General features: G+C 35.0%; 2 protein-coding genes across 3 annotated transcripts; both read right to left on the reverse strand.

Moving 5' to 3' along the window:
* Positions 1-1,131: 1,131 nt before the first annotated feature.
* On the reverse strand, positions 1,132-5,785 carry LOC107924411 (C-terminal binding protein AN). The gene is made up of 7 exons (XM_016854852.2): positions 4,903-5,785; positions 4,170-4,338; positions 3,945-4,075; positions 2,653-3,447; positions 2,459-2,506; positions 1,703-1,816; positions 1,132-1,352 (listed from the first exon to the last, which is right to left on the reverse strand). Exons 1-7 carry the CDS (start codon positions 5,512-5,514, stop codon positions 1,278-1,280), a joined length of 1,944 nt encoding a protein of 647 aa, XP_016710341.2. The 5' UTR covers positions 5,515-5,785; the 3' UTR covers positions 1,132-1,277.
* A 1,225-nt stretch (positions 5,786-7,010) lies between these two features.
* On the reverse strand, positions 7,011-9,822 carry LOC107924341 (uncharacterized protein At1g01500). 2 transcript variants are annotated; one of them, XM_016854737.2, is made up of 2 exons: positions 8,704-9,822; positions 7,011-7,849 (listed from the first exon to the last, which is right to left on the reverse strand). In XM_016854737.2, the coding sequence occupies exons 1-2, from the start codon at positions 9,370-9,372 to the stop codon at positions 7,619-7,621; spliced, it is 900 nt and encodes a 299-aa protein (XP_016710226.2). In that variant the 5' UTR covers positions 9,373-9,822; the 3' UTR covers positions 7,011-7,618. The 2 variants fall into 2 exon arrangements, with proteins under 2 accessions (XP_016710226.2, XP_016710227.2); XM_016854738.2 differs by lacking the exon at positions 7,011-7,849 and adding an exon at positions 8,551-8,636 and having other exon boundaries at positions 8,704-9,693.
* Between the last annotated feature and the right edge of the window lie 4,770 nt (positions 9,823-14,592).

The following is a 14,592-nucleotide window of genomic DNA, read 5'->3' on the forward strand; positions in this document are numbered from 1 at the left end:
TATCGTTTTGTTACGAAATAATCATTTTATCATTAAGATTGTTACCTCCCAAACAATAATTTGACGTAGCAGTTAAAATGAGTTTTAGATGTTAATGTAGATGTCCAGTGAAGTAAATTAATTAATCTTTTTAATTAAATAAATTAAAAGAAAATATTAATTTGGTTTTCTGAAATAATCAAAACTAATGCATCGGGTTAATCTTTAAACTAGAAAAAAGAACCATTGGTCTCCTTTTTCTTTTAGTTTTCGTTTCTATTTTGACTTAAAAAACCATCCATTTTCATAGTTATCAAAACAATAAAAATCAAATTGAGTATTCCATCAATCAGTTGGATTTTTTATTCAAAATGGAAGAATAAAAGGTTGATTCAATGGAAGATCTTGACATGAACTACAATAAGTAACGGTTTTTTTATTCTTTACCTGAGTTTTAAGTTCAAATATTATGATTTTTTTACATATGAAAAAAAAAAAGGCATGCTTCACCTTTGTTTATTTGGACAACCAGTAGCAAGCAGGTATACAAGTCAGTGCGTCCATTTCTTCCCCTTATTGCTATTGTTTTGTTCTTATATGATGATAACAAAAAAAAACTTAACTATTACTTCTTTTTAAATAAAAAAAATTAAATTTTAATACAAAATTTTGTATTTTATTGTCATAAAATTTTTTTTGACTTTTCTCATCTAACTTGACATCCACGTTGGCATCCACATTGACATTTAAAAACTTATTTTAACTGTCACAACAAACTACCGTTTGAAAAGAAACAAATCTTAACGACAGAGTAACTATTTCGTAAAAAAACAATAACATAGATAATTAAAACATAATATTTTAAATGTAAATAATTAAAATATAACATGATACAAATAAAAATAATTATTTTAATAGTTTAACCGGTAATATATGTCGTAATCAAAAACGAAATTATTAGTTAAGCATGCTTGCGTCAGTTGCTTGGCTAGAGGACGGAGGGTGGGGTCCGATTCAACATGTCACGTGAACCATGTACCGCTAACAATATGCAACGAGTCACAATTGCACATTACTTTTGGATCCTCCCCCGACCTTTTAGCTCATCTGTACTGGATTTTCAATGCTCATAATGCTTCCCCCACCCAAAAATAAACCAAAATAATGAACAAAAATTAGTAAAGAAAGATTTACAAACCGTTCTGGCGATTTCGTTTGGAAATACAAACTCGGAAGAATTTTAAAATAAAAAATAAAAGTAGGCTATCGAAAAGTTAGCCGCTAAATCCGTTGACAACCTAATCAAGCCACCGAGTTACCCCATCATCCTCCCCTACAGCTGCCAGAATCTCTATGCGTACATCCAAAATTGCCTGCCATTTCAAGTAATTGAAGCAAAGGACAATGAGAGAAGGTAACACCGCAAAGGAGAAAAGGGAGAACAATCTACGGAGAGACACTTATCTGAGCTATGCACTATTTATTTTCTTTAAAATATCCATGTCGGGATACTTGTACCGTAAAACATAATCCAATATAAAATATGGAGGTAAAATCTTTCAAATATTTGGAATTGCTTCTTTTTTATTCTTAAATAGTTGATACATTTTGTCGAGTCTATGTCCATACTCGCTTTCATATCCGGGTAATATAACCTAGAATTAAGGCGTTCATACACTATATAGTCAGTACAAAGAGGATTACATAAATGATGGGAACTTACTGAAGGATTTCTGCAATTGACCAGCCTACATTCCTCCAACGGACCTTGCAATGTCCAACTTTCCCAAATATCAAAACTGTGACTCGCAAATACAAATTCCATTCTTCTATTAATCTGCCACGAGAATATAGACCATTAAAATCTGACTTCATCAGTCATCACAAAGCAGAAACTAAGAATGGATTAAAACATAAGACAACAAAAGATTTCTCAATACCCCAATTGTCTATACTAGCATTCTTATTTAGTATCTTAAATATGCAACATTGTTTGAGATACATTGCCACTGAAAATCTCTCTCCCTTTGAAATGTCTATTTACCCAGTGTAAGCTGGATTTCAACATATTTAAAGAGAAGTGCAACAGCAAAACAAGTGTGCTCTTTTGGGACCAAAAAGCCATCATTGAGTCTAGGCTGATAATGTCATAAAAATTGCAATATTCTAATGAGAAGGTACAACATAACTACTCTCGTATATAGGTGACAAAATTAGAGGTATTACCCAGAGAGAAGATTACTTTGCTCTAATTCAAAGAAAACATTAGCCAATAACAATAGCATAAATTAGAATTTCACCCAAAAACTTTTAATTGCACAGGCTCTTTAAAATTTTAAAAGACTATTTCACGACAAAGTTCTGGTACTGATTCACAGTGAAATTTTGAGCTAAGAATCAATCAAAAGATGGAACAAGTTTTTAAGTGAAGTCATGCTTAGCAAGAGATTCCCTAATAATTTGTAAAATGTAAAGTTACCTGCAGCAACTTCCCACCAGCAGCAAAAGAACGCAGACCAATTGTGTCCTGGAAAAATGCATAAAATTTTCAACTACAATTGCCAAAAGCCCCAGAACTATAGTTCAAACAAAGCCGACCAAAAATAATTTCAAGTAAAGGCAGTGCAGAAAGTAAGGACCAACTGCAAAAGTCACAAATTCCTGTCAACAAACCTTGCTTCTGCAGACAACAAGGAACTGGGCTGCAGGATCTCTTTTAGTTACATTTGACATGCTATCTAGGAACCAACCACCACCTTTAACTCTTTGTCTGGACAGATGGAGTGCAGGTCGATCTCTTGCATGCATAGCTATAACATATCCCTCCTTCAGCAAATCCCCAGACTGTCCACTTAGGTTCCTGCTCATCTTAAGAAGTTGGTCAGAAGTTGACCCTTGTGTTAATTCTTTAGGTGTTTTCCTACTTCTTGAGTCTACAGGAGAACGAGAACCAGAACTTAATGCTTGATCTGTGCCACTCATAGCAGTGTCATCTTCTCTTTGTGAAGTAATTTCTTTCTCCAATATTAAGGGCTCATCTGATTTTTGTAGGTTATTTCGGCGGGCATGCCTCTTTTTGGCTTTTTTATCTGATCTGCTGCGTTTAGCATCTGATTTAGTTGGAGTACCAGAAGACATACCAGAATGCTGGTTCTGATTAGGATAATCCTTAGCTTGGTTGGTATCCTTTTTAAGGGAACTTTCAGGACTATGTTGAATATCATCAGTAAATTGTTCACCGCTGGATCCCCGCAAAGCACTTTCTTTCTCTTGTATGCTAGACTGTCCTTTTTCATCAACTATTTCACTTTCTTCCTCATCCTCATCAGAAGTAGCATCCTTTGGAATAACCCCATCACAAAAGAATGTTTGCAACATAGAGATAGCCTTCTCCCTAATCTCCATCCACACTTCTTCACTATAATCAGCACTTCGAGGAAGTATCAATACATTGGGCATCTCCTTCACCTGAAACAAAGTATGTGAGGATAATTTGATCAGTTAAATCTTCAGTAATCTTAGTTATGGAAAACAAAACGGCAATATACTACCTCAACACAGGTGAAACTGACTCTTTCTATCACAAGCTGAAAAGTACTATTTTATCTTAGATGAAGATGATGAAGGAGATAAAGATATGCAGAATTATAAAATTTTGACCTCAGCATGCTTGGAATTTGCATGTACTGGAACAGAATTCAACTAAAATCACAGATTATGGAAAATGGAAGGAATCCGGTATGTCATGGAACAGAAACAAGAATGTAACATATTGCAAAGATGAACTCATTTAGATGGCTGATCTTGTAACCTGACCACAGACCCAGAGACCTTTTTGCTGTTTCAAAACACAAAAAGAACCAATTCTGTCTAGACACACAATTTTAAAGATAATCACTATCTTCCTATATAAACAGCATAACACAGTAAAATCTGAACTCATAGCATAAGAAAATTCATCATACCCACGCTTCCATCCACTGTGGTCCTTCAGCTCCATCCAGCGCACAACCAGCTAAAGTGCCATCAATGAGAAGCTGCTTCAATGCACAATCATCCAAGAGCTGGCTGCTACCCGTATTTACAAGAAAAGCCCCTAAAGGGAAATACCCCGAAAAATAAACAGACTCATACAAAAGAAGGAGAAGAAATCATAAATTTCTTGGAACAACAAATGAAAGCAAAAGTACCAGGTTTTATATGCCGCAAACATTCAGCATTTATAATCTGAATGGTTTCATCTGTTAAAGCGCAATGAAGTGATATAAGGTCACTTGCAGCTAGTAAATCATTAAGTGTATCCATTCTACGGGCAGCTGATGGGAATGTTATAGACGACCTACTTACTTTTCCATTGTCCTGTAAAAACATGATTCAGAGGAAATTTTATTCCAATGGAAAATTGATCCAACAGCATGAGAAATAATTGTTAATTACTAAAATCCAAACAGTGAGACTCTGAATTAACGGACCATGTAAACAATATAAAACATGCATATATATACCACTAAAAACCAAGCTCATTTTTAATTTAAATGCACTTTGCAGTAGATCTGTAATTCCTTTTCAGTTTACCTAAGAAGGTATAACTGAATAACATGTTAGAAGAGAGTATATCTTTAAGATCTTTACACCAGGTCAAAATGCCTATAGCAATTTCAGATAGTGTTGATTTTGACAAAATCTGTGACACTTTTCACAAAGCATCCGCCCAAAGTAAATAAGAGAATACCTTATTAGGACTTGCTAAATTTCATAAACAAGCAAGTACAGGAATGCTAAGTTCGAAGTTAAATTGGGGAAGGAAATAAGAGGTCAATTTTAAGTAGCAGTCTAACGGAGTTAAAGAAAGTTAAGAGTGTCTAGTGCAGTAGGAAGTCAACCTAATTGACCATTAATTCTCGAGACTAGCCGATCTTTTACCTCCACAATATCATAATACAGCACACTCATTTTGAAAGCTAAGCTTCTAGAGGCCAGAGATCGAGCCGACGCAGATCTACCAACAATTCCCAACACTAGTCCTCGGCACCGCCTCATTCCCCGACAAAGCGGCTGAACTGATCCAAGCCAACCGGAAGCCGAAAGCGCGTGGCGAGAGAGCAAGTGCGTGCGACGGAGCAAGCCCAGAAACAGCGCCATGACAGTGTCTGCGATCTCCTCAGCTCGCGAGGCGTCGACATGGACAAGACGTAGTCCGAGGTCAGCAGCTAAGGCGGAGTCGACGGCGCGGTCAGAAGAGCCGAGGCAGAGGATGAGCTGGTAAGGACGGAGGCGACGCTGGGCAGCTCGAGGGAGGTAGGAAAGGGAGTGGAGAAGAACGGCGGCGGCCCCCTCGATCTTCCCGTCGCCTAAGCTGCTGAGAGGGACGTGGTGGACCACTGCGACGCCGGCTAAGGATTCTTGCTCGAGGGCGCAATCTTCAATGCAGTTGAGGGAAATAACCAAAGGGAGAGGCGTAGGGTTGTCACGGTGACGCATTCCGGAAGAGGATCTGAGCATAGGCGACGCCGTGGAGTTGGAGGCGAGGTTCATCCTCGGATCGTGCACTCACTATTGTGACGAGGTTAAAAGAGACTTCGGCTGGGAATTAGAGGTTACTGGTACTGGATATGGTTGATGAGTGTAACTTTGGGCATTTTGCGGGGCTAAAGTTTCGCCAGGGGTAGTTGCTTGCATAAGTAAAACTGTGGTTACGCGTCTTGTCTTATCCTTGTTGCTTGATGTAGCACCTCGGCTTCGGGAGAAATTTTAAAGGAATGAAATGTGTACCCTTGTTTTTGGGCAACTGACCATTAATTTCAAAATTCCAATTATGTCCCAGTTTTTGGCAAATAAACGCCCTGCGCTGCGTTCAGACTATTGGCATAAGATTTTTGTTTTTTGAAGCTCTGTCTGCCACATTTTATATAGTAGGCTAGGCTATGAATTGTGACATTACATGCATATATGTTACAAAAACTCCGTCCAAATATATAGTATACGAAACATCCCCTTCTTTCTTTCGTTAAAGAACGCGACAATTATTAGTTCATTAGGAATCATAAGGGAACATGTGTCATCCAATCTGCAACTTTGTTGTAACTTGACGTTGGCGCATGTAGTCAGTCATGGATGATCACATTATTTAGCACCATTGATCAGTCCAAAGTTGTTACATTCCACAATTCTTGGTTCTTAATGATATCATATCAGAGTCAAACCTCAAAGCTTTTGGTTTTAAGCATAAATGCTGATGGACAATAAATGTCACACGTAATAATGGTTCCCTGGCAATGAAATGCCTACCACTCTTGTCAGCAGACCAAAGGTTGCATCGATGTTAAGTTTTGACACCATCAAATGATGGAGGATGCTATTCATAAGACTGATCTCTTTTCTACACTGAGTGGAGTAAGAAATATGGATTCATGATTTCATTATGATTGGACCAAAACAATTCCCAAGCATGTTTTGATCCCCACGAACACAAATTCATTACACGCTTTTCGAATGCACCAACAAATCCATGCAGCAAGGATGCCTTCCAAACAGCTTAGGCAAATGGGCATTAAAACAAAGCGTGTACAGAAAATTCAATTTTACAGTACAAAATTTAATTTTGAATTACACTTCTAATTATTAAAAGCTTTTTGTTAATGATCGGTAATTGGTAAAAAAGAGTTATCGATAAGTTTTTACCATTAATTTTTCAAACAATAATCAAATAATAATATCACAATCTATTATCTAAGTGAACTCTTCTAATTATAGTACATGTAATGTACTGCCTAATATTATAACCAGTTCCGTCTAATTTGATCCACACAAAGCAATAATCATAGAGTAGAATATAGCGCCTTAGTACTTTCAAATATTCTTTTGTGCATTTATTAGCAGGAGAATTAAGGAATGAGAAGTAGGAATTAGTAGCAAATAGCCCCTACTGATTGAAGCACTGAGTCTCCAAGAACTCACTAAAGGTGCCAACCTCCAATTACCTAACTCAGAACCTTGTATCATGAACAATGTTTTTAAACAGGATACCTGTATAATAAGCTAAAAATTAAAAGCGGGGACTTTTTATTTAGTTTTCACAAAGCAGCAGACAGCTCACAAGCTTGCAACTCAATTTGAATGGAAGAATTGCCCAAAGTTCGATACAGAACATAAAACTTTTACATTTCCTACCAAAACAACAAACATATGATCTTCTCACAGACCATACAAATCAAAATTTCTACAGGATATAGAAAACTAGATATGTTTTTGTGGAAGACTACTCTCAAGCCTCACACCAAACCAACTGCTGAACAAGTCCGTAATATCAACAGGCTCAAGGTGTAATTTAAAAAAACGATATATTTACAATCTATAGTCTACTAAGCTATTGAGGGGATCGTAGAGTCACTTACTATAGCAGTTAGCAGATTCTCGAGAGCAATTTCATATCTTAACCATGCTAAGCAAACAAGTTCCACCCACCTACCAGAACCCAAAAGGACCTTGCATTTATAAGTTTGAGTTGCTGTCCTGTGCTTTTCATTTATTTCTGGCCTGAAACCCTGATATCTTCCAGATTGCCATCAAAATCCAGAAAGATATCCTTCTCCTTTATGATTAGAACAAAAAACGAAGCTGATAGGTGAAGAGATCTATCTTAGAAAAACCTCCTCCTGATATTCCGGGTAGTTGCTTGATATGATCGCATAAGCAGTCCAACTCCGACTCCAACCCCAAGGCACACTCCGAGGCCAATTCCAACACCAACTCTAACACCGGCATTAAACCATGAAAGTTGGCCATCTTCGCCAGCATACATTTCTTCAGCATAGTGACTAAGTCCAATTTTACCATCCGAGTCGTAATCTTCGACTTCGGCATCTGTAACCTGTACACCACCACAACAATCATTCCATTGTAGTAAAATGTGATGACAAGAAAACCATTAATGGACAAATTGAATTGCAAGAAAGAAAAAATAGAAGCTGAGAATCTACTGCAATGCACAAAACAAGCACATTTTGGATATTCCCATTGTTATTTTGAAGCTCGTTGTTACACACAAGGGGTAAAGAAACAAACTTATATATACATCTGTATAAAAAGAAAATAAGAAACTCAAAGCAGCAGTCATCCTATGTTGGTTTATGATGTAGCTATGCCATCATAACAGGCAGCTGTTGCTCTTATTCCTCCAGAACTCAGACATATTATATTTGCACCCTAAAAGTGAATCCAGGAGACAAATTTGGGTGGGAAAATATAAAAACCGATTACTCAGAGCAGCTGACAATACCCTAAATAATTCGGATTAGATGCCCCCCCCCAAAAAAAAAAACTGCTTGGAGGTGCAAATGAACGACCTAATCATCATAATTACAACAAAGAAAACGGCAACCCTTTATCAAGAAACAGGTAGAACGCAATTATATCCCTAGAAGTATCGTCATACATAAATCCTTGGTGCCTACCATCTGACAAAAAAATAACTTTCCCATCATATATAGTCAACCCAAAGCCCAGATGGCATTTCGACTCGCAGAATTATAAAAGCAAGAACAATCTTTGTGCACCAATAACATAAATAACCTTTGAAACCCAGTCATAAGAGTTTTAAACAATCAACATTTTTCACTCAATGCCAATCTGCTTCTACCATGCTTGAATGATTGCATCTACATCAACATAATGAATATTGATCAGATATTGAAAAAACTGACAATAAAACCAGTTACATTTTACCTGCAATTTCCGGTGTCTGATAAACCCATTGCCACCCTTATCATTCCCTTTCCCGAATTCCTCGTCCTCAGGAATTGCATCCAACATCCATTTAAGCCTCGATGCTCCTTTCCTCCTAGGGCTCCCAAGTATTGTCTTGGTCAATATCACGGGCCTGCCAGCACAACACCCGGCAATATAAACTTCAATACTCGGCGCTGAAACACCCATCTTGGGCTTAAAAAAAGCTGAATTTCCAGGTTCCTTAGCCGCTGCCGCCAGATAACAATCCATGCTCCACTCTCCTTCCATCCTTTCCAACGAGCCACACAACAATACCTTCTTTTCATCCTCGTAAGCCTCGAATTCAAACCCTCCCGTGACACGGACGCTATCGGTGCTTAAATAAGTAACCTCGGATGATTCCCGATTGAGACGGTCGCAGCGAAGGGTAAGGACGGCCGAATCAGAAGCCGGGACACGAGAGCCGTTGATTTCGAGAGAGACACCGATTTCGCGGCGGAGGTGGCAGAGCGTTAGGTGGTCGGGAACGTTGTCGACCACGCAGGGCGCAATTCGAACATAAAAGAGACGGATTTCGAGCCATACCGAGGAATGGTTTATGAGATCGTAGGAATTCGAGGTTTTCTGGGCTAGAATTGACGAACGATCATGCATTTGATGGTCCATGACATACAAATTAGAGAGGGAGGGAATGATTGGGATATCAAAAGTAGGAAATTTTGGGGATAACCATGAATGACCGAAATGGGAAGGAAAAAAGAAATGGGATTTAGTTTTTTTTATGGGGGGGGATTTTAGGGTTTAGGAAGATTGAGGGGCTGGGAATGAACACCCTCAAGGATGGTTTTTGTTGTTGATTGTTTGTTTGTTTTTGGAAAGTTTGTTGTGAATTTGAAGTTAATAATTCGGCAATGGCAGTGGCCAAGAGCAAAACAAGGGCCGAGTCAAAGACAAGAACCTATGCGGCTCTGCCTCAGGGAGCTTAGATGGCGAGGTGAGATATTAATGGTTAAAGACACGCGTCGCTTTCATATTTTGCTGGCTTGGGCCCAGGATCTTGGTGTGAGTGTAGAATCATATCATAGGCCCTGACACACCTCTGCTCTGCCCCTCGTCCACTCACTCTCACCATGCTCACTTCGATTATTTTAATGTAGCATAAGTTATGATGCGACTGAAAAATAAATTTATGTAAAAAATGTTTTAATATATATCCATAATTAGTTTCTTTCCCGTGCCATGTAAAATTTAATTATTTGTATTAATTATATTAAATTTTTTAAAAAGAATTAACAATGCTTTAAAAATTGAAAGTACGAGTATAAAATATGTTTAAAATGAAGATATTAAAATATTATTTTTAAAATAATTTTATACAATAGTTATATAATTTTTTTCTAAAAAATTTTAAAATTTATATATATAGTTATATTAAATTAAATAATACATATTTATGATTTTTTTAAAATTTAATGAAATAAATAAAATAAAATTTTAAATTTAATGATAATGATAATGATAATTTTTAAAAAATCTAATGATAAAAAATTTAAATATTTATTTATCTTAATGATAATTAAATAATATTTTCATAATTAATACTATTTATCTTTGTGTTAATTTTATATTCTTTTTACATAAAAATTTACTCAGTGTTGTCAAAATTTCACTTAAGATTTTAAATAATAATGACGCACGTCTGAATTAAGTAAGTTGTCTATATCTTTAGATCTTATACCTTGTAATATATAATATAATATAATATATATGATATATGATTGAGATTTTAGTTTTAGTTTTGGTTTTCGATCCAACTTTAATTTGGATGACACCATTATTGTTGTAACAACAAATAAGACAAGAATTTAAGTATATTTAAAAGGTTTTCCGATTTCTAGGGGTTGGAGGGTAAATGTTACACGTATATTTTATTAAAACCTTAAACATTTTGATAAAAAAACTTAAGAAACTATAATTTGTCATGACAAATCATTAATAACAAAAATTAGATGTGAAAGATGTAAAATTCCACACTCGACCCGATCGTATATCCGAATGCGTAATGTCACATTACATTGTGAGAGCAATTCAAACTATCTCAACCCATTTCATTTATAACTATACATGCATACGAGGATTACTAATAAAATTCGTATTATGCAAATGAAAAATGTATTACTCCATAATCAAATGGACCTATACAAAGAGGCTCGAGTTATGTCACATCAAATATAAAATTAAGGTACGAATCCTAACTCAATCAACAAATTCTGAACTGATGTTTGTGACAATATAAACAAGTCTTAAGATTTGTTTCCCTTGATTTTTTATTTTTGTTTCTTGAGACATTGGGGTTCATGTCTCAAGATTTGGCCTCTTATGTCTCGAGACACAACTCTCTTGTTTCAGACCCTTAACTTCGATGTTTGCAAGTCTCAAGACCTAAACCCAAAAATGCACCAAATGATCATTTTTGTTTTGAAATCTCGAGACATACTCTTGATATCTTGAGACACTAATGCAAAATAGCCTAAAATTAGCCCTTTAAAGCATACAAATGACTACCATTTCATATCTAACATAAACTAACTTATCACCAAATCATAATAAACCAATTTAACATGTGAACACACAACCAAAACATTTGAAACCATGGCACCCAATGCATCATATCATAACCTAATTAAATGACCAACAAGAAACACTAAAACATATATGCATAGATAAATATCTAGTGATCAAATTCAAAAAATGAACCAAACTATGCCTAAAATATAGCCAAATGGCCAAAATAACATATTTGACACATAATTCAACCTAGTAACTTAGGTAGGTGCCATTTATAACTAGGTTCAAAACGAGAATATCCAACATTTGCCGAGCTGGAGTATGAATTTTTGAATGCTCTCAATTCTCATGATCAAATCACAACTTTTCGATACCTACGTACAAAAATAACAAATTCACACGTTGAGTATGAAAATTCAATAGTGCTAACATATTTGAAATAAACACGTAATAGTATTAAATAATAAAACATAATAAGATGGCATTATAAAACATTATATCCAAGTTTAAATTCAACATCAATAATCACATTATCTCATGTCATTTTATCAATAAACCTTTAGGATATTCATGTTTCAGTTATCAATTTTTACTAACAGGATCATTTTCAATATCAATGTATCATTTCCCTTACTACGTAATAGAATATCGATGCACCTTAAAGTATTTGCATATCGTTTTATTATATTGTAATCAGTATTCAATACTATCACATTATTCACATTTCATTATCAAATCTAATACACAATTTATACACATTTCGGCCCCTATTAACTGATTTGGACTTAAGAATGGATACATGTATCAATCCACTAACATATTAGAGTACACACATAAGTGTTGGTCGGGCATAAATGCACCAATACTTACAACTAAACTAGTATATACTCGTACCCCAAGGTTTTTGAACTAGTGATATGTTCTTAGCCCTCAGGGTATTAGAGAGTTATCAAATAATAATCCGTGCTCAATGCCAAAACCCCCTCTGACATAACAAACCTTACGGTATGCCAATTATACCTGTAACTCTATCTAATACCACTAATAGGGAAGTTTTCATTACCAATAATTATCAAACGCGTTTACCAACATAACTAGTATCATAATATAATTATCTCAAACATACACATATATAAACATTAAGCTTATACAAATTCATCTCAAATAGAACAAATATAGACATACCTCTCATATCATTTCTTCTCAACACTAACTTTATAAGTTCAACTACGTAATAGGCCATGTATTGAAAACAAATTATGAAAATACAAACCGAAAATGCTACTCATCTACGACTTTTGCTTTTTTTTGTTTTTTGACATCTTGGCGCCGTCTTTAACTACATACGACAATACAATTACGGAAACAATATCGATTACACAATCAAACATAGAAACAATCAAAACTCAAACATGAATATGCATTTTCTCAATTTAACCCACTAGGGCTTTAATATTTAGTTTCCCTGTAACTATCTGTTCTCCCATTTGATTCTATCTGATTTTATAAATACATTACAGGACTTCAAACTACTAAAAAACTACAATTATTTTCAGGAGTTCTCATAATTATCTCACTAAACTCTAATCATTCAACAATGAAACTTAATTAAAATCTCAACAATTCTATGATTCAAGGGTTGGGGTGTATTTATCTACCATGTTAAGCTATATTTAACAAATTTCATTGATGTTGTGATGAGTGTGATCTTTGTTAGATAATTTATAGTACCAAAAGAAATAATAAAAATGATGTGAGTTGACTCTTTATATAGGTATTGAATAGTTGTATATTGATATGTATGTCATTTGGTACATATTTTATCGCACAACTTGTGTTTTTTATAAAAATAATTATTATAATTATTTCAAAATTTTTAAAAATAATAATTAAAATGATTAAGTTTGGGCATAAACTTAATAACTAAACTCACATAAAACTAAGTACCTAATTCAATTACCCAAATTATAAAAAAATTGTTATTTAAATTCATTATATTATGCATGTGGTTACAACAATAAATTACTAATATTACAGACTACTAACAATCATACCAAAAAATAAGTTTATCATAAGCGGCTTATGAGTTGGCTGGTGGGGAAAGAAACAATTTATTATAACATAGATACTTGGCAAGAGATATTTAGCCAAGTGCTAAGTGTTGTATGGCGAATATTTAATTTTAGTTTTGCACTTAAATAAAAATATGTTATAATTGCTGATTGAGTATTAATTCTATAACGCCCCTCTATCCAAGAACGTCACTAGAGTTGAGTATGAGGTGTTAACGAACTTAATTCATTAATTAAGCAGCTCAAATAATTTATTTTTAAAATTTTCAGACAAGCTGGCTAACTGTGTCATAGTCACTTAAAAATTCATATCTCGAGTTCCGAAACTCAAAATTAAGATCCGTAAATTTTCCTTGAAACTAGACTTATATATCTATCTACTAAATTTTTTTCTAGAATTTTTGGTCGAGCCAATTAGTACACTTTATTAGTTAAAATCTCCCCTATTTCAGGATTCGACTACGCAAATATAGAAAATTCATTTACAAACCACCGATAATACCCAGCTAGCCCCAAGAAACTTCTAACCTCGGTTACATTTTTCGGTGGTTTCCAATCAACAATGGCCAAAATTTTACTAGGATCAACCCGTATACCATCACTTGAAACAATATGACCCAAAAATCCAACGCCAAAATTCACTTTTTCTAAACTTGGCATATAACTGATTATTTCTCAAAGTTTGCAAAACTATTTTCAAGTGCTCGGCATGCACTGTCTCATCTTTCGAATAAATTAAGATGTCATCTATAAATACCACAACAAATTTGTCCAAGTATGGCCGAAATATGTGATTCATCAAATCCATAAACACAGCAGGAGCATTTGTTAACCCGAATGGCATAACTAAAAATTCATAATGACCATACCTTGTTCTAAAAGCAGTTTTAGGCACATCCGACTCTTTTACTCGCAGCTGGTAGTACCCAGATCTCAAGTCAATCTTTGAAAACCATGTCGCTCATTTTAGCTGATCAAACAAATCATCAATTCTCGGTAACGGATACTTGTTCTTGATTGTCACCTTATGAAGCATTGTATGGTCGTAAATGTCGGACGCCATTGTATTGGACTGAACTCAAGGAAAATCAGATTTATGGAGTTGATCTAATAAAAGAAACCGAAGAAAAAGTGAAAGTGATTCGAGATTGTTTGAAAGCTGCATCGGATAGACAGAAATCTTATGCGAATTTGAAACGAAAGGAAATCGAATTTCAAGTTGGTGATAAGGTATTTTTAAAAGTGT

This window comes from Gossypium hirsutum, chromosome A11 (assembly GCF_007990345.1).
Source record: "Gossypium hirsutum isolate 1008001.06 chromosome A11, Gossypium_hirsutum_v2.1, whole genome shotgun sequence".
Lineage (NCBI taxonomy): Eukaryota > Viridiplantae > Streptophyta > Magnoliopsida > Malvales > Malvaceae > Gossypium > Gossypium hirsutum.

Bases quoted from the DNA above. Each gene is read 5' to 3' on its own strand.
- LOC107924411 (XM_016854852.2), bottom strand. From the start codon at position 5,514: ATGAACCTCGCCTCCAACTCCACGGCGTCGCCTATGCTCAGATCCTCT. The intron at 4,339-4,902 runs GTAAAAGATCGG...ATGTTTTTACAG, and splicing joins TGTATTATGATATTGTGGAG to GACAATGGAAAAGTAAGTAG. The intron at 1,353-1,702 runs GTAAGTTCCCAT...TTGAAATGGCAG, and splicing joins TCAATTGCAGAAATCCTTCA to GCAATTTTGGATGTACGCAT.
- LOC107924341 (XM_016854737.2), bottom strand. From the start codon at position 9,372: ATGGACCATCAAATGCATGATCGTTCGTCAATTCTAGCCCAGAAAACC. The intron at 7,850-8,703 runs GTAAAATGTAAC...GGTGGTGTACAG, and splicing joins TCAGACACCGGAAATTGCAG to GTTACAGATGCCGAAGTCGA.